The 21,433-nt window shown below is 52.3% G+C and overlaps 1 protein-coding gene across 2 annotated transcripts in view; it reads right to left on the minus strand.

The window, feature by feature from the left end:
* Nucleotides 1-21,433, minus strand: part of NECAB3 (N-terminal EF-hand calcium binding protein 3) — a 118,787-nt gene that overhangs the window by 72,070 nt on the left and 25,284 nt on the right. Inside the window, exons 1-5 of one of the 2 annotated variants that reach the window (XM_075571917.1) lie at nt 15,839-16,070; nt 12,614-12,638; nt 9,856-9,964; nt 7,915-7,940; nt 138-235 (exon numbers count right to left, since the gene is read on the minus strand). In XM_075571917.1, coding sequence (XP_075428032.1) covers nt 138-235; nt 7,915-7,940; nt 9,856-9,964; nt 12,614-12,638; nt 15,839-15,955 — 375 coding nt within the window. In that variant the 5' untranslated portion in view covers nt 15,956-16,070. Of the gene's footprint in view, nt 1-137; nt 236-7,914; nt 7,941-9,855; nt 9,965-12,613; nt 12,639-15,838; nt 16,071-21,433 lie in introns of those variants that run through there. The other variant, XM_075571918.1, reaches the window with a different exon arrangement.

Raw genomic sequence — 21,433 nt, forward strand, 5'->3', positions numbered from 1 at the left:
CTATAACTCCTCCTATTGCCCCATATAACCCCTCCCTACACCTCCCCCTATTGCTCCATATACCCGTTCCCTAATTCACTTAGGGACGCACACTGCGTTTATGAAATGACCCACTTACCATCTTTGAGAAATCTTACCATCTTTGTCTTGTCCATCGCCGACAGGATCGCAATGTTCAGGGTTTCTAGAGCTGTAAGAACACCGGTGTATTCCCCAAGGTGCCCCGAGAAATAATCTGAAACGCAAACCAAGAGAGAAGCCAGAGGAATTACCGGTCATATCTAACAAGCAGTCTTCGGCCCCAAGGCACCTTCCAACTCCAGGAGTCGACGGTCTCTAGGGGCAGAAGCTGTCTTACGGCAGAAGACGTCTTGGTAAAGATGGACTACATACCTAAGCATCAAAATGATGTCTTGAATCTTGATACCCAAATTAGGAAACTCCCATGAAGCCTCCTTCAGCAGTGACAACTAAATTATACCATATTCATTTTAATTGCCGTATCAAAAACCTCCACGCTCTCCTTTGAATGGGGAAATGTAGATTGAAGCACAGCAGGGGGGGGGGGGGGGAGCCAGGCCAGCAATTTTGGAAGCCCAACAGATGTCGTGTCCCAACTTCAAGATCTGTTGGGTCCAATTCCTCGGCCAAACCCAAGCTCAACAGGCTGTCGTCTCCACCCAGTCAACGATATGTGTGCACCGACCAGGCTCTAGGTCAACACTTCCATCTTGGCCCCCCCCGCCGTGAATGCTGTGATGTACCAGTACGCCCCAAATATGGGGACTAGGGTGACGTTGCTTAGGGTGGCTGAAGATTAGACGCACAATGGGGAAAGCCAGTTGGATGCTGGAGTTTGTACAGGAAGGTGTTAGCAGTAAAATGGGGGTAGTGTCACTTCATGGGTTTTTGTTTTGGGTAAGCCTTATTTAGAGGACTGGGTTCAGTTCTGGAGATCCATATTTATTACGTGGTGCTATTCTGTAAGGCGCCTTCCAATCTATTCAAGAAATAATCCGTAAGGTAGTAAATACCTTAAATATAAGTAAATATACATTAGAGGGAAACTAAAATGGTGAATGATTTACATTCGTCAGGGGAGGGGGAGAGAGGTGGGGGAGGGGAGAGAGTAGTGGGGGGGAGATAGAGACGTGGATGGGGAGGAGAGAGAGAGAAGTGGGGGGGTGGGAAGAGAAGTGACGGGAGAAAATGAAGTGACGGGGTGGAGAGAGAAGTAAGGGGGGAGGGAGAAGGGTGGGAGAGAGAGAGGTACGGGGGAGAGCGAGGGTGGGGGGGAGAAAGAAGAGGGGGACAGATAGAGAAGGGGGAGAGAGAGAAGTGGGGGAGAAGAGAGAAGTGGGCGAGAAGAAAGAAGTGGGGGGAACAGAGAAGTGGGGGGAGAAGAAAGAAGTGGAGGGGAGAGAGAAGTGGGGAGAGAGAAGTGGTGGGGAGAGAGAGGTGGGGGGAGCAAAAGGTGGACGGGCAGAGAGTTGGAGGGAAAACAGAGGTGGGGCACAGAGAGGGTTGGGGAGAGAGAGAAGCGGGGGAGAGGGAAAAGTGAGGGAGAGGTGGAAGGCGAGGGAGGTGGGGGGAAAGAGAGAGGTGGGAAAGAGAAAGAAAGAAGGGGGGAGTGAGGTGGGGGAGATAGAGGGGAAAGATAGAGAGGTGGGGGAGAGAGGGGGGAGGGGGAGGGAGAGAGGGGGGAGTAGATGTAGGAAGAGAGAGGTGGGTGGAGAGGGAGGAGGGGGTGAGGGAAGAGAGAGATTATGCAGAGAGAGATGTGGGGTGGTGAGGGGTGGGGGAGATAGGGGTAGGAGGAGAGAGATGTGGGGGGGGGCGTGAAAGAGAGGCATGGGGTAGAGAGGTGAGGGGAGAAACGTTTATATAATAATAGGAGAAGATATAGGGAGCGGTTATATAGGGTAATTGGAGGAGTTATAGGGAGAGTTTATATAGGGTAATTGGAGGAGTTATAGGGACAGTTTATATAGGGTAATTGGAGGAGTTGTAGGGAGCGGTTATATGGGGTAATAAGAGGAGTTATAAGGAGCGGTTATATGGGGTAATAGGAGGAGTTATAGGGAGTGTTATATGGGGTAATAAGAGGAGTTATAAGGAGCGGTTATATGGGGTAATAGGAGGAGTTATAGGGAGTGGTTATATGGGGTAATAGGAGAAGTTATATGAGGTAATAGGAGGAGTTATATGGGGTAATAGGAGGAGTTATAGGGAGCGGTTATATGGGGTAATAGGAGGAGTTATAGGGAGCGGTTATATGAGGCAGTAGGATTAGTTATATGAGGTAATAGGAGGAGTTATATGGGGCAATAGGAGTTATAAGGAGTGGTTATATGGGGTAATAGGAGTTATAAGGAGCGGTTATATGGGATAATAGGAGGAGTTATAGGGAGCGGTTATATGAGGCAGTAGGATTAGTTATATGAGGTAATAGGAGGAGTTATATGGGGCAATAGGAGGAGTTATAGGGAGTGGTTATATGGGGTAATAGAAGTTATAGGGAGCGGATATATGGGGTAATAGGAGGAGTTATAGGGAGCGGTTATATGGGGTAATAGGAGGAGTTATAGGGAGTGGTTATATGGGGTAATAGGAGGAGTTATAGGGAGTGGTTATATGGGGTAATAGGAGGAGTTATAGGGAGCGATTATATGGGGTAATAGGAGAAGTTATAGGGAGCGGTTATATGGGGTAATAGGAGGAGTTAGAGGGAGAAGTTATATGGGGTAATAGGAGAAGTTATAGGGAGCAGTTATATGGGGTAATAGGAGGAGTTAGAGGGAGGTGTTATATGGGGTAATAGGAGAAGTTATAGGGAGCAGTTATATGGGGTAATAGGAGGAGTTAGAGGGAGCGGTTATATGGGGTAATAGGAGGAGTTAGAGGGAGCGGTTATATGGGGCAATAAAAGGAATTATTGAGGCATCAAGTGATGCGCATATTCTAATGAGATATTTTATTCATTTCCTTTGCCCCAGTTTGTGCACTCAGGAGACGTCGGTTACAGACCTCCGTATTAAACAGATCGCGCGGCCCCAGCTGTCCCAGATTCCCTTTGAGATGTTCATTTGTAGGTTTAAGCTGTTTTGATCTGTCTCTTGTTTTCTCCGGGAACGCGGGTGCAGCCTCGGGCTGCGGCTTTGTAAGTACTCAATGCTGATCCGTTCCACGTCTGATCTGGAGACGTGTCCCTGAAACCCTCCCCGCCGGGGGAACTTTTACTTAATTAAACGTGTGACTCTATAAATCTTCACACAACCCAACGGGAGACGTCGGGGATTGAACCTGGCGCCACACACGTGCAACGCCTGCGCTCCACCGCTGAGCTTCATCCCCAACGCACCATCTGGGGTGGCCAACATCGGTCCCCAAGGTCCACCACCATGTTTGCAGGTGATCCCTGCTTCAGCACAGCTCAATGACTGAGTCACTCATTGAGCCACCTGTACTGAAGCAGAGATATCCTTAAAACCTGATCTGGTGGTGGCCCTTGAAGACTGAAGCTGGTTCAATGACTGAGCCACCTGTGCTGAAGCAGGGATAACCTTAAAACCCCCTTCCATCCATGTCTAAGCCCTTGGATGCCACATGCCATAGTCCCCCCGTTACGAGGCCTGGCACTCCGGGGCCCCCATGTGGCTATGGTGAGGTTACCTGATTGCCAGGTGCCGGATGGACAGTGGCACTCTAAGGATTGAAGGCCCAGTCCGTCCTGGGACCAAAGGAAGCGGGTGGCGTGTTTAATAGGTGAGATGCCTTCTGGCAGTGAAGGGGTTACAATTCCACCCCACCGGCGCCACTGCTGAGGGCAGGAGGGTCTGAATCACCCCACGGGGTTAATGGGCGATTGATTCATCGGGTCTTGTCCGCTCCCATGCGGTGGCCCAATAAAATATTCATGCAGATCCCCCCGGGGCAGTAACATTTACAGCAATCCGTCATGTGAGAGCACGAGCCACGTAACCAGGTCCACAGCCACGTGTACACAGTGAGAGCACGATCCACGTAACCAGGTCCACAGCCACGTGTACACAGTGAGAGCACGATCCACGTAACCAGATCCACAGTCACATATATACAGTGAGAGCACGATCCACGTAACCAGATCCACAGCCACATGTATACAGCGAGAGCACGAGCCACAGTACCCAGGTCCACAGCCACGTGTATACAGCGAGAGCACGATCCACGTAACCAGGTCCACAGTCACATGTATACAGTGAGAGCACGAGCCACAGTAACCAGGTCCACAGCCACGTGTATACAGCGAGAGCACGAGCCACAGTAACCAGGTCCACAGCCACGTGTATACAGCGAGAGCACGAGCCACAGTAACCAGGTCCACAGCCACATGTATACAGTGAGAGCACGAGCCACAGTAACCAGGTCCACAGCCACGTTTATACAGTGAGAGCACGAGCCACAGTAACCAGGTCCACAGCCACATGTATAGTGAGAGCACGAGCCACAGTAACCAGGTCCACAGCCACATGTATACAGTGAGAGCACGAGCCACCGTAACCAGGTCCACAGCCACGTGTATACAGCGAGAGCACGAGCCACAGTAACCAGGTCCACAGCCACATGTATACAGTGAGAGCACGAGCCACAGTAACCAGGTCCACAGCCACGTGTATACAGTGAGAGCACGAGCCACAGTAACCAGGTCCACAGCCACGTTTATACAGTGAGAGCACGAGCCACAGTAACCAGGTCCACAGCCACTTGTATACAGTGAGAGCACGAGCCACAGTAACCAGGTCCACAGCCACGTTTATACAGTGAGAGCACGAGCCACAGTAACCAGGTCCACAGCCACATGTATAGTGAGAGCACGAGCCACAGTAACCAGGTCCACAGCCACATGTATACAGTGAGAGCACGAGCCACCGTAACCAGGTCCACAGCCACGTGTATACAGCGAGAGCACGAGCCACAGTAACCAGGTCCACAGCCACATGTATACAGTGAGAGCACGAGCCACAGTAACCAGGTCCACAGCCACATGTATACAGCGAGAGCACGATCCACGGTAACCAGATCCACAGTCACATGTATACAGCGAGAGCACGATCCACAGTAACCAGGTCCACAGCCACGTGTATACAGTGAGAGCACGAGCCACAGTAACCAGGTCCACAGCCACGTGTATACAGTGAGAGCACGAGCCACAGTAACCAGGTCCACAGCCACGTGTATACAGTGAGAGCACGAGCCACAGTAACCAGGTCCACAGCCACGTGTATAGTGAGAGCACGAGCCACAGTAACCAGATCCACAGCCACATGTATACAGTGAGAGCACGAGCCACAGTAACCAGGTCCACAGCCACGTGTATACAGTGAGAGCACGAGCCACAATAACCAGGTCCACAGTCACGTGTATACAGCGAGAGCATGAGCCACTTAACCAGATCCACAGCCACGTGTATACAGCGAGAGCACGAGCCACGTAACCAGATCCACAGCCACGTGTATACAGCGAGAGCACGAGCCACAGTAACCAGATCCACAGTCACATGTATACAGTGAGAGCACGAGCCACAGTAACCAGGTCCACAGCCACGTGTATACAGTGAGAGCACGACCCACAATAACCAGGTCCACAGTCACGTGTATACAGCGAGAGCATGAGCCACTTAACCAGATCCACAGCCACGTGTATACAGCGAGAGCACGAGCCACAGTAACCAGATCCACAGCCACGTGTATACAGCGAGAGCACGAGCCACGTAACCAGATCCACAGCCACGTGTATACAGCGAGAGCACGAGCCACAGTAACCAGATCCACAGTCACATGTATACAGTGAGAGCACGAGCCACAGTAACCAGGTCCACAGCCACGTGTATACAGTGAGAGCACGACCCACAATAACCAGGTCCACAGTCACGTGTATACAGCGAGAGCATGAGCCACTTAACCAGATCCACAGCCACATGTATACAGCGAGAGCACGAGCCACGTAACCAGATCCACAGCCACGTGTATACAGCGAGAGCACGAGCCACAGTAACCAGATCCACAGCCACGTGTATACAGCGAGAGCACGAGCCACAGTAACCAGGTCCACAGCCACGTGTATACAGTGAGAGCACGAGCCACAGTAACCAGATCCACAGCCACGTGTATACAGTGAGAGCAAAACTCATCCTCCTATTGCCCCATATAACCGCTCCCTATAACTCCTCCTATTACAACATATAACCCCTCCCTATAACTCCTCCTATTACTCCATATAACCGCTCCCTATAACTCCTCCTATTACCCCATATAATCACTCCCTATAACTCCTCCTATTACCCCATATAACCGCTCCCTATAACTCCTCCTATTACCCCATATAATCACTCCCTATAACTCCTCCTATTACCCCATATAACCGCTCCCTATAACTCCTCCTATTACCCCATATAACCGCTCCCTATAACTCCTCCTATTACCCCATATAACCGCTCCCTATAACTCCTCCTATTACCCCATATAACCGCTCCCTATAACTCCTCCTATTACCCCATAAAATCACTCCCTATAACTCCTCCTATTACCCCATATAACCCCTCCCTATAACTCCTCCTATTGCCCCATATAACCCCTCCCTATAACTCCTCCTATTACCCCATATAACCGCTCCCTATAATTCCTCCTATTACCCCATATAACCTCTCCCTATAACTCCTCCTATTACCCCATATAACCCCTCCCTATAACTCCTCCTATTACCCCATATAACCGCTCCCTACAACTTCTCCTATTGCCCCATACAACCACTCCCTCTAACTCCTCTTTTTGCCCCGTATAACCCCTCCCTCTAAATCCTCATATTACCCCATATAAACTCTCCCAATAACCCTCCTATTACCCCATATAACCGCTCCCTATCACGCCTCCTATTACGCCATATAACCGCTCCCTATAACTCCTATTACCCCATATAACCGCTCCCTATAACTCCTCCTATTACCCCATATAACCGCTCCCTATAACTTCTCCAATTACCCCATATAATCGCACCCTATAACTCCTCCTATTACCCCATATAACCGCTCCCTATAATTCCTATTACCCCATATAACCGCTCCCTATAACTCCTCCTATTACCCCATATAACCGCTCCCTATAACTCCTCCTATTACCCCATAAAATCACTCCCTATAACTCCTCCTATTACCCCATATAACCCCTCCCTATAACTCCTCCTATTGCCCCATATAACCCCTCCCTATAACTCCTCCTATTACCCCATATAACCGCTCCCTATAATTCCTCCTATTACCCCATATAACCTCTCCCTATAACTCCTCCTATTACCCCATATAACCCCTCCCTATAACTCCTCCTATTACCCCATATAACCGCTCCCTACAACTTCTCCTATTGCCCCATACAACCACTCCCTCTAACTCCTCTTTTTGCCCCGTATAACCCCTCCCTCTAAATCCTCATATTACCCCATATAAACTCTCCCAATAACCCTCCTATTACCCCATATAACCGCTCCCTATCACGCCTCCTATTACGCCATATAACCGCTCCCTATAACTCCTATTACCCCATATAACCGCTCCCTATAACTCCTCCTATTACCCCATATAACCGCTCCCTATAACTTCTCCAATTACCCCATATAATCGCACCCTATAACTCCTCCTATTACCCCATATAACCGCTCCCTATAATTCCTATTACCCCATATAACCGCTCCCTATAACTCCTCCTATTACCCCATATAACCGCTCCCTATAACTCCTCCTATTACCCCATATAACCGCTCCCTATAACTCCTCCTATTACCCCATGTAACCTCTCCCTATAACTCCTCCTATTACCCCATATAACCGCTCCCTATAACTCCTCCTACGGGAAAGTTACAAGCAATTAATTAAATGGAACTCACCACGTAGCGTTTCTATGTCCATGTTGCTGTAAGAAAGAAAGAGAAGTGTAAGCTCCTCCGGATTTATATAAAGGATTTGTAAAAGATGGACGATACATACACATATACATATGTACATACATATGCATACATATACATAAACCCCTTCACAGCCAGAGGGGCCTGGATATGCCCTGCAATGCATTGCTGGACCCTGTGGCTATGAAGAGGTTAACTAAATATGTCACATGTATGTATATAGGGTTTTAAGATGCCTTCAGTAACTGGCGTATCATCAGTGTGGTCAGTCCCTGTTTAATGGGAACCGCACTCCTGTATTAGGTAATAGATTGAAAACACTGGTATTGGGGTTAACAGGAGCAGTGGATATATGAGTTCTACCCCTAATGGCTCCCTATGACCCCTCCCCTAACTGCTCTGTATAACCCCTCCCTAACTTCTCTTTTTAACCCCCTCCCATAAGGGCTCCCTATAACCCTCTCCCCTAAAGGCTCCCTATAACCCGTCCCCTAATGGCTCGCTATAACCCCTCCCCTAAAGGCTCCCTACAGTATAACACCTCTCCTAATGGCTCCCTATAACCCGTCCCCTAACAGCTTCCTATAACCCCTCCCCTAACGGCTCCCTATAACCCCTCCCCTAACGGCTCCCTATAACACCTCCCCTAATGGCTCCCTATAACCCGTCCCCTAACAGCTTCCTATAACCCCTCCCCTAACGGCTCCCTATAACCCCTCCCCTAACGGCTCCCTATAACTCCTCCCCTAACGGCTCCCTATAACCCGTCCCCTAACAGCTCCCTATAATCCCTCCCCTAATGGCTCCCTATAACTCCTCCCCTAACCACTCCCTATAACTCCTCCCCTAACTGCTCTACATTTGGATGAACAGTTGGAGCCTCTCCCCTTCCTGACTGTCCCATCTCCCTCGTCAGCCGCCACTTCCATTAACAGTCAGAACGCGTGCTACTGTTATCAGACTGGAAACAGTTACTATCCCCCCGTAGTGATGTCCTAAAGCCGCAGTCCCTCAACAGAAACATCTCTTCAGTGTGTAACCCCTCTTATATCCACAAACTCTGTGTGTTACGTTGTGTTACGGTGGGGACTGAGTCCGCCCTGCCTTAGTACACCGTAATCAGACCCACCAGACAAATAAACCAGACGATAGATCAGAGATTCCACCTGTCAACACAATATATATATAGTGACAACTCGGCCAAATTGCAAGGTCTTTGCTCTCACATTAAAGGCAGGATGTGTAAAGATCTGTTAGCAGGTTAATTCTTCTTAAAGGTATAAAACCAAACAAGAATCAAACAAATGCCTAGCTCCTCTCTGAGCACTAACTACACAATGCCTAGCTCCTCTCTGAGAGCACTAACTACACAATGCCTATCTCCTCTCTGAGAGCACTAACTACACAATGCCTAGCTCCTCTCTGAGAGCACTAACTACACAATGCCTATCTCCTCTCTGAGAGCACTAACTACACAATGCCTAGCTCAGTTCCTCTCTGAGAGCACTAACTATACAATGCCTAGCTCCTCTCTGAGAGCACTAACTACACAATGCCTAGCTCCTCTCTGAGCACTAACGACGCAATGCCTAGTTCCTCTCTGAGCACTAACGACACAATGCCTAGTTCCTCTCTGAGCACTAACCACACAATGCCTAGCTCCTCTCTGAGCACTAACTACACAATGCCTAGCTCCTCTCTGAGCACTAACTACACAACGCTTAGTTCTTCTCTGAGCAATAACTACACAATGTCTAGCTCCCCACACAAAGCACTCACCCTCTCCCCCTCCCCACACAAAGCCCTCACCTCCCTCCCCACACAAGCCCCTCACCTCCCTCCCCACACAAGCCCCTCACCTCCCCCCACTGCCCACACAAACTCATGGGATCTCCCTGATTTGCCCCGAGATCCCTTACTCACTTGGTGCCGTGTCGGTCTATCCTGTTGAACATTTCTCTCATCTCCTCACCATCCAGAACCCCGTCAGAGAAGAAAGTCCTGAACTCTTCAAAAGATAACTTCCCATCATCTGCGTGAGATTAAAAGGCATATGTTCTAGAATCTCTCTCCCTCTCTCGTCTCCTCCTTCCCCCATATCTCCCCTTCCCCCCTCCCCCCATATCTCCCCTTCCCCCCTCCCCCCATGTACCCAGTAGCGGATTTCCAAATCCGCCGCCCTTAGGCACTTGCCTGTGTCTGCCGCCTCCGTCCTGCCGCCCTGCTTCTCCTTCAGTATCCCGTGGCAACTGACGTCGCAAAGTCACGGTTGCCATGGCAACGGGACGCCGTGCGACGTTGGTGGTGACGTCCGCGACCTCATTTGACGCTCGATTTTGAAGGAGAAGAAGGGCGGCATGACGGAGGCGGGCGGCACCGGTAATTCCAATTAGGTCCGATCGGCCCAAGAGCGCGGCCAATGCAAATGAGGGCGGACATTTTTGCCGCCCTCAAATTTTGCCGCCTTAGGCCCGGGCTTAATGGGAAATCTGACACTGCATGTCCCCCTTCCCACCATATCTCCCGCCCCCCTCTTCACCCTCATATCCCCCCTCCCCTTGCCCCCATCTCCACCTCCCCCTCGCATCTTCCCCTCACCCGAGTAGATTGTACGCTTTTCAGGGCAGAGACCCCCTTTCCTATTGTTACTTTTATGTCTGATGCACTTATTCTAATTGTTATATTATCATGTCCTGTGTATTACTGCTGTTACGCGCTATGTACCTGGATGGCGCTATATAAATAATGATATATACATACAAACATCTCCCCCTCCCTCCCTCCCCTCCCCCTTTCTCCCCCCTTTCCCCTCTCCTGTCCCCTTCCTCTCCCCCTTTCTCCCCACTTCCTCTCCCCCTTCCCCATGTAGGCCCCCCGAGCGTCTGCAGAGAGGGGAGGTTTGGAGTGGGGGTGGAGGGGAGTATTAGACACATGCAGACCCCCGAGCGCCCGCAAAGAGGGGAGGTTTGGAGTAGGGGTGGGGGGGGGGGGGAGTATTAGACACATGCAGACCCCCGAGCGCCCGCAGAGAGGGGAGGTTTGGAGTGGGGGGGGGAGTATTAGACACATGTAGGCCCCCGAGCGCCCGCAGAGAGGGGAGGTTTGGAGTGGGGGTGGGGGGGGGGGAGTATTAGACACATGCAGACCCCCGAGCGCCCGCAGAGAGGGGAGGTTTGGAGTAGGGGTGGGGAGGGGAGTATTAGATACATGCAGACCCCCCGAGCGCCCGCAGAGAGGGGAGGTTTGGAGTAGGGGTGGAGGGGGGGAGTATTAGACACATGCAGACCCCCGAGCGCCCGCAGAGAGGGGAGGTTTGGAGTGGGGGTGGCGGGGGGGGGAGTATTAGACACATGCAGACCCCCCGAGCGCCCGCAGAGAGGGGAGGTTTGGAGTAGGGGTGGAGGGGGGGAGTATTAGACACATGCAGACCCCCCGAGCGCCCGCAGAGAGGGGAGGTTTGGAGTAGGGGTGGGGGGGGGGGAGTATTAGACACATGTAGGCCCCCGAGCGCCCGCAGAGAGGGGAGGTTTGGAGTGGGGGTGGGGGGGGGGGGGAGTATTAGACACATGCAGACCACCGAGCGCCCGCAGAGAGGAGAGGTTTGGAGTAGGGGTGGGGGGGGGAGTATTAGACACATGCAGACCCCCGAGCGTCCGCAGAGAGGGGAGGTTTGGAGTAGGGGTGGGGGGGAGTATTAGATACATGCAGACCCCCCGAGTGCCCGCAGAGAGGGGAGGTTTGGAGTGGGGGTGGCGGGGGGGGAGTATTAGACACATGCAGACCCCCGAGCGCCCGCAGAGAGGGGAGGTTTGGAGTAGGGGTGGAGGGGGGAGTATTAGACACATGCAGACCCCCGAGCGCCCGCAGAGAGGGGAGGTTTGGAGTGGGGGTGGCGGGGGGGAGTATTAGACACATGCAGACCCCCCGAGCGCCCGCAGAGAGGGGAGGTTTGGAGTAGGGGTGGAGGGGGGGGGGGAGTATTAGACACATGCAGACCCCCCGAGCGCCCGCAGAGAGGGGAGGTTTGGAGTAGGGGTGGGGGGGGGGAGTATTAGACACATGTAGGCCCCCGAGCGCCCGCAGACAGGGGAGGTTTGGAGTGGGGGTGGGGGGGGGAGTATTAGACACATGTAGGCCCCCGAGCGCCCGCAGAGAGGGGAGGTTTGGAGTGGGGGTGGGGGGGAGTATTAGACACATGCAGACCCCCCGAGCACCCGCAGAGAGGGGAGGTTTGGAGTGGGGGGTGGCGGGGGGGAGTATTAGACACATGCAGACCCCCGAGCGCCCGCAGAGAGGGGAGGTTTGGAGTGGGGGTGGCGGGGGGGGGGAGTATTAGACACATGTAGGCCCCCGAGCGCCCGCAGAGAGGGGAGGTTTGGAGTGGGGGTGGAGGGGAGTATTAGACACATGCAGGCCCCCCGAGCGCCCGCAGAGAGGGGAGGTTTGGAGTGGGGGTGGGGGGGGGGGAGTATTAGACACATGTAGGCCCCCGAGCGCCCGCAGAGAGGGGAGGTTTGGAGTGGGGGTGGGGAGGGGAGTATTAGATACATGCAGACCCCCCGAGCGCCCGCAGAGAGGGGAGGTTTGGAGTGGGGGTGGGAGGGGGGAGTATTAGACACATGCAGACCCCCCGAGCGCCCGCAGAGAGGGGAGGTTGGGGGGGTGGGTATTAGACACTCACCGTTCTTGTCCGCTCTCCGGAATATCTGCAGAAGAGAAAGGAGAGCAGGAAATACAATGAATAGTTTCAGGGATGAATAAAAAGGAATAAAACCTTGTGATCAAACACACGCACACGCACACGCACACGCACACGTCCTCAGACTAACCTTCTCACCCTCTGTCCAAATTTCCCCCCTTTTTCTGTCCCTCCTTTTTTCTCCTTTCCCCGTTCTCCTCCGCCTCTTCTCTGTCTCTCCCCTCTTTTTCTCTCTCGGCCACTTTCCACTTTCCTTCCGTTTCCTCATCTCCCCCCTCTATTTTTCCCTTTTCCCACTCCCCGCATCTCTCCCCCTATCCCTCTCCTCCCCCCTCACTCTCTTCTCCCCACTCTCTCTCTTCCCCTTTCTCTTCTTTCCCCCCTTTCCCTACTTCCTACTATCTTTGTTCTTTCCCCCTCCTTCCCCTCTCCTCGCCCTTCTCCCCCTCACTCTCTCCCCCCCCCCCTCTCTCTTTCTCCCCTTGGTCCCCTCCCCAACCTTTCCCCACTCCCGCATCACTCCCCCTATCTTTGTTCCCCCTCCTCTATTATTCAATTTTCAATTTCTCTCTCTCTCTCTCGCCTCCCCCCTCACTGTCTTCTCCCCCCTCTCTCTCTTCCCCTTTCTCTCCTCGCCCCCCTATCCCTAGTCCCGCATCTCTCCCCTATCTTTCTTTTTTCCCCCACCCTTCTTATTCCATTTCCCTCCACCCCCTCTCCTCACCCTTCTCCCCCTCACTCTCTCCCCCTCTCTTTCTCCCCCTTGCCCTATTCCCGCATCTCTCGCTCTATCTTCGTTCCTTCCCCCTCCCCTATTATTCCCTTTTCCCCTGCCACTCTTTCCCTCTCCTCCCCCCCTCACTCTCCTCCCCCCCTCACTCTCCTCCCCCCCTCACTCTCAATTGCGTCAGGTCACTGTGTCTAGGGAGGTAATACCGGACACACACATGTCCAGTATTACAGTACCTCTCATTTTTTACTGGAGAGAGTGTCCAAATACAGGACAATCCAGTTCAACACCAGACACCTGGCAACCCTACTCCCTCTCCCCTTTCTCTCTCTTTCTCCCCCTTCCCCTCCCCCCCCCCCCAAGTGTTATTTATCACAACCGTAATCGCCATCATACATTTTCTTACCAAGCAGCATTTTGTGCCACTGAATAGAGCGGGTACCGAGTGCAGCCGGTAGCTTGCAGACATTCTAAGCCGTTACCAGAGCACCCCCAAAAAAATCTTAATAATAATATTTAAATAAATTGCCCTTCAAATATAGGGGCCAGTATTGCATTGAAAGGTCATCCCCACCCCGGACAAAGTGACCTATACACTGTGACATATTTAAATGACCCTTTAAAAAAATGGCATCATTTTCATGGTACACCAAATCTATTATATACATATAATGTATGTATGTATATGATACACACACAAACATATACAGTATATATAATTATGTTTTGAATATACCTATACACATACGTAACATTTATATACATACAGCTGTAGCAGGTGTTATTACCCCATTAACGTGAGTTAACACACCAAATAACGTGTGAAAAAAACACGTGTGTTCTCTCTCTGGCCAACAATCGCTCTGCTGTTAAACACCGTAGCAGCGTTCACACAGCGCAGCGCGTTAACGGGAGCAGTAACGCCTGCTACATCTGTATGTGCATGTTATATACATATATATTTGCATGTCATTTCCCAGAATCCCTTGCTGCAGTGGAAGTGCTGTATGCTGGGTGATAATGGGGAAAGGCGGGGTTGCAGACCTGCCTAAGACATGCAGATGAGCATACAGCTATATTTGCATATTTGCTTTCCTGTGGAGGGTTTTTATATATATATATATATATATATAGTGCAGAATAAATGAGTTCTTCAGTATTAGGTGATACCTTTTTTATTGGACTAACAATTTGTCATAGGACAAGCTTCCGAGAGTTCTCCTCTCTTCTTCAGGTCAAGCAATACTTGACCTGCAGAAGAGAGGAGGTATTGCTTGACCTGAAGGAGAGGAGAACTCTCGAAAGCTTGCCCTATGACATAAATTGTTAGTCCAATAAAAAAGGTATCACCTAATACTGAAGAACTCATTTATTCTGCACTATCGCAACTGGACTAACACGGCTATTTTCTGCTTTATATATATATATATATAATATGTCATGTATGCATGTATATTCAAAACATACTTCGAATGTAAATGGCTGTCAGCAAGGATACGGCATTGCGCGGCGCCTGGCGGTGAGGGGGTTACAGCCGGCGGGACATCGCTCTGCCTGCGATGGGGACCGCACGCGGTTTCCCACCGTGGTAACCTAACAGCAGGTGCCTTCACAGCGACTTGGCAGCAGAGGAAATGCATCGAAAGGTCATAAACCTCCCTTCTTCAGTGTGGGATAATTCTGCAGCCCTTATATAAATAGTGTGTGTGTGTAGTGTGTGTGTGTTTAGTGTGTGTGTGTTTAGTGTGTGTGTGTTTAGTGTGTGAGTGTGTGTGTGTTTAGTGTGTGTGTGTGTGTGTATATATATAAAACACACACAAAAGGAAGTCGCTCACACTATATATATATATATAAACAAAGGCTAAACCCGTACCCTAAATAGCATAAAATATTTGCATCAAAGTAATAAAACTAAGGCAAAAGATGATAACAATATAAGGTAAAACTGGAGGTGCTAAGGGATAAAAGTAATATATGAACACACAAAAAGACTAACAGAAAGTGCATTATTTTGGTCATACCTTGACGTGGTATGCAGGATTACGATGTTTTGGCCAAAGGATTTAACTAAATAACCAAGTAATTATTATTATTATTATTGAAGTATTTAAACTGTATTCTTATTACCATATATGTTTTGTCAATTGGATGTAGCATTGGGCACCCCTGTCTTTTAGGGGTGCAGACCTGTCTAAGACATGCAAGTGAGCACACAGTAATATTTCCATTTGCTATATATAAATATATAATCTTATATATATATACATACATATATATAATATATACATATACACAAGTATATATATTTACATTTATATATATAGATATACACACTAATTCTTATTTATATACAGCTGTATATATATATCTCTCATATGGAAATGCACGTATAGAATACCATATACAGGGCCATGTCTGTCAATGTTAGTGGTATCGGGGGTATAGTCAGTCCCAGGGATGCAGGAGGCTGTACTCACATCATGGAATATGGAAAGTTCTTTGCTTGAGAGCGGAGGGGCAGCGGGGGGCTTCCTGCCCTGGCTGTGTTTAGCAGACAGCAGGCACATGGTGATGAGCTCAGCACAGGACATCATAGTGCGGAGCAGTGGGGACGGGCTGGGCTCCGGACGCTCTCAGGGTAGGTGCTGGGCTCCGGACGCTCTCAGGGTAGGTGCTGGGCTCCGGACGCTCTCAGGGTAGGTGCTGGGCTCCAGACGCTCTCAGGGTAGGTGCTGGGCACAGGACGGTCTCAGAGTAGGTGCTGGGCACAGGATGGTCTCAGGGTAGGTGTTGGGCACAGGACGGTCTCAGGGTAGGTGCTGGGCACAGGACGGTCTCAGGGTAGGTGTTGGGCACAGGACGGTCTCAGGGTAGGTGCTGGGCACAGGACGGTCTCAGGGTAGGTGCTGGGCACAGGACGGTCTCAGGGTAGGTGCTGGGCACAGGACGCTCTCAGGGTAGGTGCTGGGCACAGGACGGTCTCAGGGTAGGTGCTGGGCACAGGACGGTCTCAGGGTAGGTGCTGGGCACAGGACGGTCTCAGGGTAGGGGCTGGGCACAGGACGGTCTCAGGGTAGGTGCTGGGCACAGGACGGTCTCAGGGTAGGTGCTGGGCACAGGACGGTCTCAGGGTAGGTGTTGGGCACAGGACGGTCTCAGGGTAGGTGCTGGGCACAGGACGGTCTCAGGGTAGGTGCTGGGCACAGGACGGTCTCAGGGTAGGTGCTGGGCACAGGACGCTCTCAGGGTAGGTGCTGGGCACAGGACGGTCTCAGGGTAGGTGCTGGGCACAGGACGGTCTCAGGGTAGGTGCTGGGCACAGGACGGTCTCAGGGTAGGGGCTGGGCACAGGACGGTCTCAGGGTAGGTGCTGGGCACAGGACGGTCTCAGGGTAGGTGCTGGGCACAGGACGGTCTCAGAGTAGGTGCTGGGCACAGGATGGTCTCAGGGTAGGTGTTGGGCACAGGACGGTCTCAGGGTAGGTGCTGGGCACAGGACGGTCTCAGGGTAGGGGCTGGGCACAGGACAGTCTCAGGGTAGGTGCTGGGCACAGGACGCTCTCAGGGTAGGTGCTGGGTACAGGACGGTCTCAGGGTAGGTGCTGGGCACAGGACGGTCTCAGGGTAGGTGCTGGGCACAGGACGCTCTCAGGGTAGGTGCTGGGCACAGGACGGTCTCAGGGTAGGTGCTGGGCACAGGACGGTCTCAGGGTAGGTGCTGGGCACAGGACGGTCTCAGGGTAGGGGCTGGGCACAGGACGGTCTCAGGGTAGGTGCTGGGCACAGGACGGTCTCAGGGTAGGTGCTGGGCACAGGACGGTCTCAGGGTAGGTGCTGGGCACAGGACGGTCTCAGAGTAGGTGCTGGGCACAGGATGGTCTCAGGGTAGGTGTTGGGCACAGGACGGTCTCAGGGTAGGTGCTGGGCACAGGACGGTCTCAGGGTAGGGGCTGGGCACAGGACAGTCTCAGGGTAGGTGCTGGGCACAGGACGCTCTCAGGGTAGGTGCTGGGTACAGGACGGTCTCAGGGTAGGTGCTGGGCACAGGACGGTCTCAGGGTAGGTGCTGGGCACAGGACGGTCTCAGGGTAGGTGCTGGGCACAGGACGGTCTCAGGGTAGGTGCTGGGCACAGGACGGTCTCAGGGTAGGTGCTGGGCACAGGACGGTCTCAGGGTAGGTGCTGGGCACAGGACGGTCTCAGGGTAGGGGCTGGGCACAGGACGGTCTCAGGGTAGGTGCTGGGCACAGGACGGTCTCAGGGTAGGTGCTGGGCACAGGACGGTCTCAGGGTAGGTGCTGGGCACAGGACGGTCTCAGGGTAGGTGCTGGGCACAGGACGCTCTCAGGGTAGGTGCTGGGCACAGGACGGTCTCAGGGTAGGTGCTGGGCACAGGACGCTCTCAGGGTAGGTGCTGGGCACAGGACGCTCTCAGGGTAGGTGCTGGGCACAGGACGCTCTCAGGGTAGGTGCTGGGCACAGGACGGTCTCAGGGTAGGTGCTGGGCACAGGACGCTCTCAGGGTAGGTGCTGGGCACAGGACGCTCTCAGGGTAGGTGCTGGGCACAGGACGGTCTCAGGATAGGTGCTGGGCACAGGACGGTCTCAGGGTAGGTGCTGGGCACAGGACGGTCTCAGGGTAGGTGGTGGGTACAGGACGCTCTCAGGGTAGGTGGTGGGTACAGGACGGTCTCAGGGTAGGTGCTGGGCACAGGACGGTCTCAGGGTAGGTGCTGGGCACAGGACGGTCTCAGGGTAGGTGCTGGGCACAGGACGCTCTCAGGGTAGGTGCTGGGCACAGGACGCTCTCAGGGTAGGTGGTGGGTACAGGACGGTCTCAGGGTAGGTGCTGGGCACAGGACGGTCTCAGTGGTAGGTGCTGGGCACAGGACGCTCTCAGGGTAGGTGCTGGGCACAGGACGCTCTCAGGGTAGGTGCTGGGCACAGGACGGTCTCAGGGTAGGTGGTGGGTACAGGACGGTCTCAGGGTAGGTGCTGGGCACAGGACGGTCTCAGGGTAGGTGCTGGGCACAGGACGGTCTCAGGGTAGGTGCTGGGCACAGGACGCTCTCAGGGTAGGTGGTGGGTACAGGACGGTCTCAGGGTAGGTGCTGGGTACAGGACGCTCTCAGGGTAGGTGCTGGGCACAGGACGGTCTCAGGGTAGGTGCTGGGCACAGGACGGTCTCAGGGTAGGTGCTGGGCACAGGACGGTCTCAGGGTAGGTGCTGGGCACAGGACAGTCTCAGGGTAGGTGCTGGGCACAGGACGCTCTCAGGGTAGGTGGTGCTGCTGCTGCTCCTCACACTGCAGCTCACATACAGTGCTGCAGTGGCTGCTCCGCTCACTTCATTCTGATTGGTCCCCTGATCCTTGAATAACAAGCAGGTCTGCGCACAAGCTTGTGTTTAACTCCTTCATAGCTGACGCATAGTCAGTAATAATTATATAAAATACATTTATATATATATATATATATATATAAAATACTTCTAATAATATATATTAAATGAATATTAAAGTGAATTATAAAACAAATAATAAAGAAGCCTCTGGATGCACAAGGGTTAAAAGATTATCAGAGTTGCTAAAGTGTGCGTGTGTGTGTGTGCTTGTGTTAGTGTGTGTGTGTTCGTGTGTGTGCTTGTGTTAGTGTGTGTGCTTGTGTTAGTGTGTGTGTGTGCTTGTGTTAGTGTGTGTGTGTGTGTGTGCTTGTGTTCGTGTGTGTGCGTGTGTGTGTGTGTGTGTGTGTGTGTGTGTGTGTGTGTGTGTGTGTGTGTGTGTGTGTGTGTGTGTGTGTGTGTGTGTGTGTGTGTGTGTGTGTGTGCTTGTGTGTGTGTGTGTGTGCTTGTGTTAGTGTGTGTCTGCTTGTGTTAGTGTGTGTCTGCTTGTGTTAGTGTGTGTGTGCTTGTGTTAGTGTGTGTGTGTGTGTGTGTGTGTGCTTGTGTTAGTGTGTGTCTGCTTGTGTTAGTGTGTGTGTGTGCTTGTGTTAGTGTGTGTGTGTGTGTGTGTGTGCTTGTGTTAGTGTGTGGGTGTGCTTGTGTTAGTGTGGGTGTGCTTGTGTTAGTGTGTGTGTGCTTGTGTTAGTGTGTGTGTGCTAGTGTGTTTGTGCTTGTGGTAGTGTGTGTGTGCGTTGACACGATAGTCCGAGGCCTCGGTCTGCACCAGGAATCGCTATCTGTAATCGGGTGCTGCCAGGACGGGAGCACCAGCCAGGGCCGACTTCAGAGCCTGGAACGCCTCCTCGCAAGCGGGAGACCAGGTAACCAGAACCAAGAGTTTCTTCTGAGCCAGGGGTTTGGCCAGGGCGCTATACGGGGGCGCTAACTTCCTATACTAGCCAGCGGTGCCTAAGAAAGCCATAACTTGCTTCTTGGTTCGGGGCACTGGCCACTCAAGGATTGCCTCTACCATAGCCGGCTCTGGCTGGAGATGCCCCCCGCCTACTCTATGCCCGAGGTGCAGTACCTCTGTCATCCCGACTAGACACTTTGAGGGGTTGAGAGTCAGCCCGCTTCCCTGATCCTTTTCAGCACCGCTGCTACATGAACTAAATGTGATTCCCAGGAATTGCTAAACACAGCTATATCACCCAGGTATGCCCTTGCAAAGCTCTGCATCCCTTCCAGTAACCGATTGACCAGGCGTTGGAAGGTAGCCGGGACATTCTTCATCCCGAATGGCGTCACTAAAAATTCATATAAGCCACTCGGAGTGATGAAAGCTGACTTCTCCTGTGCCTCCTGAGTCAGAGGGATTTGCCAGTACCACCTGAACAAATCCATGGTAGTCAGATACCTTGCCTCCGCAAGCTCATCAAATAACTTGTCCATGCGGGGCATGGGAGGGCATCCGACACCGTCTGAGCGTTGAGCTGCTGGAAGTCCACACAGAACCGAGTGGTCCTGTCCTTCTCAGGTACCAGGACTACCGGGGAAGCCCAAGGACTCTGAGACGGTACAATTACCCCTAGGGCCAGTATCTCTTCTACCTCCTCATCCATGCTACTCTTCAACTCTGCTGATACCCGATAGGCATTCTTACTCAGGTCTCTGATCTCCGGTGTGGACTGGGTGATCAGTAATATGGGTCCTGCCCGGCTTGTGCATGAACAGAACATTATACTGCTCTAACATAGCCCGTGTCTGCACCCGCTGGGGTGCTTCGAGCTCGGGACCTATCTCTACCTGCTCTATGGTGCCCCCCTTCCTAGACTCCCCAAGGAGATCGGGCAGAGCTTGGCTCGCCGGGTCCCCCATCGGTGGGCTACAGATAGCCAGCACTGATGGCTCACTCGCAAAATATGCTTTTAACATATTTATATGGTATATTCTGTCTATCTATCTCGTCATCTAACTGCAGAACATAGTTGCACTCGTTCATCCGCCGGAGTACCGTATACGGGCCGGCCCAGGCAGCCATGAGTTTGTTCTGCCGAGTGGGCTTCAGAACAAGCACTTGCTGCCCAGGGATGAACTCTGCTGTGGGCATTTTTGTCATACCAACGCTTCTGCTTGGTCTGAGCATCCTTCAGGTTAGCCTGTGCTAACCCCATGAGCACCTCTAACCGGTCCCTGAGCTCTACCACATACTGTAGCACAGAAGCATCAATATCAGTAGTATCCCCTTCCCATCCCCCATGGAACAGGTCAAGCGGTCCCCGGACTCTGCGACCATGTAGAAGTTCAAAAGGTGAGAACCTGGTGGACTCTTGTGATACCTCTTGGTACGCAAACAGCAAATGCTGTAAATGAATCTCCCAGTCTTTCTGTTCAACTTCTACTCGCAGCATCTGCTTCATGGTACCATTGAACCACTCACACAGTCCGTTTGTATGGGGGTGGGAGGGGGCAGTGCGTTGGGCTGCCACCCCGCATGTAGCCTAGAGACACTGGAGCAATTCGGACATGAATTGCACCCATTCATCGGTTAGGATCTCACTAGGGAACCCTACTCTAATCCCTATTAAAGTTTCAGCTACCTTTCTAGCCTCAATGGATGAAAGTGCCACAGCCTCAGGGTACCTGGTTGCAAAATTGACCGCCGTGAGGATGTAGCACTTCCCCGTCCAGC

The sequence above is a fragment of the Ascaphus truei genome, chromosome 15 (assembly GCF_040206685.1).
Source record: "Ascaphus truei isolate aAscTru1 chromosome 15, aAscTru1.hap1, whole genome shotgun sequence".
NCBI lineage: Eukaryota > Metazoa > Chordata > Amphibia > Anura > Ascaphidae > Ascaphus > Ascaphus truei.